At 45.8% G+C, this 1,158-nt stretch overlaps 1 protein-coding gene across 1 annotated transcript; it reads right to left on the reverse strand.

Annotated features, from left to right (window-relative positions):
- Positions 1-456: 456 nt before the first annotated feature.
- LOC119345585 (auxin-responsive protein SAUR36-like) lies at positions 457-1,146 on the reverse strand. Its single transcript, XM_037615606.1, has one exon. It carries the CDS (start codon positions 973-975, stop codon positions 550-552), a length of 426 nt encoding a protein of 141 aa, XP_037471503.1. The 5' UTR covers positions 976-1,146; the 3' UTR covers positions 457-549.
- Positions 1,147-1,158: the final 12 nt, after the last annotated feature.

Consider the following 1,158-nt stretch of genomic DNA (forward strand, 5'->3'; position numbering starts at 1 on the left):
AATGAATGGGAAGGAAGTGACTGAGTGTCATTATGACTACATGTATGTAAGTATTAAAAAGTTGCTAGTACGAGGAAACATCATTAATTTTTGCCTCGATTACTGTTGGTGGCCTTATATTGATGCAAAATGTATTTTTGATAGTGGCCTTGTATAAGGGAATGGAGAGAGTACTTCATTTCTTATTGGATTGATGGCATTGCACTAATTCCCCATAGGATTCATCATTAGAATGGCCCCTGTATCACCTGGTCATTTCACTAATTCATAACTTTTTGATCTTTTCAATGTTCCGGCTTATATTGAGTAGATTATATGGGAACTTGTTGTGTATTCTCTGTGGAGCAAGATACGAAACGGAAATGTAATTAGGAGAAGAATGCATACTGCTGGTGGCCATATTGCTGCTTTGTTGCATTGATGATCAGGTTGCTATACATACAATTTTCCTGCTCCTATTATCTACTGTCTAACTATCTTACACTACCCAGGCAAAGTACTCAAAACAGAGGACATCATCAGGGCCTCTGCATGCATGTTCTTGAGAAGCTACAGACAGCAAATCAGCTGGCTGGCTCCGACAGTAGGCATCGCACAGCCAGTGTAGTGGCAAGGCGTCACCATGGAGCTCAGCAATGCACTCTTGACCTCAGCAGATGCATTTCTCCTGACCAAGCACATGACATACTCCATCACTGCCGCATCACAAGGCAATGTGATCTTGCCATCGCTTCTAAAACCAAACTCCTCCTGCGATATCCTGAGGAGCTCGCTGAACACCGTCATGCTGAGGTACTCCAACAGTACTTCGAAACGCCTCCCGTCACTCGTGTACATGACACAGCGACCCTTGGGTGGTACAGAACTGCAGCAGTCTTGATCTATTTTGGCTGAAACGGTGAGCCTCTTCCTCCCGAGTGCTTCCACCCTCTGCCACTTCTTTGCCAGTTGAGAAAGTCTCTTGGCGCCGACCATGGTTGGTTTCTCGGCCTTTGTGTTTTCAGCTGGAAATCTGAAGAAGTGGGATGGATGTTGCAATGCTCAGTTGGTGGTGGTTGTGCTGATGAATAAGTGATGGCGTTGAGCTCGCCGCATGCTGAATTTATAGGCGAGGGGAAGGGCGAGAATAGCTGGCAGGGGACAAGGCCATGGGATCAG

The sequence above is a fragment of the Triticum dicoccoides genome, unplaced genomic scaffold (assembly GCF_002162155.2).
Source record: "Triticum dicoccoides isolate Atlit2015 ecotype Zavitan unplaced genomic scaffold, WEW_v2.0 scaffold253744, whole genome shotgun sequence".
Lineage (NCBI taxonomy): Eukaryota > Viridiplantae > Streptophyta > Magnoliopsida > Poales > Poaceae > Triticum > Triticum dicoccoides.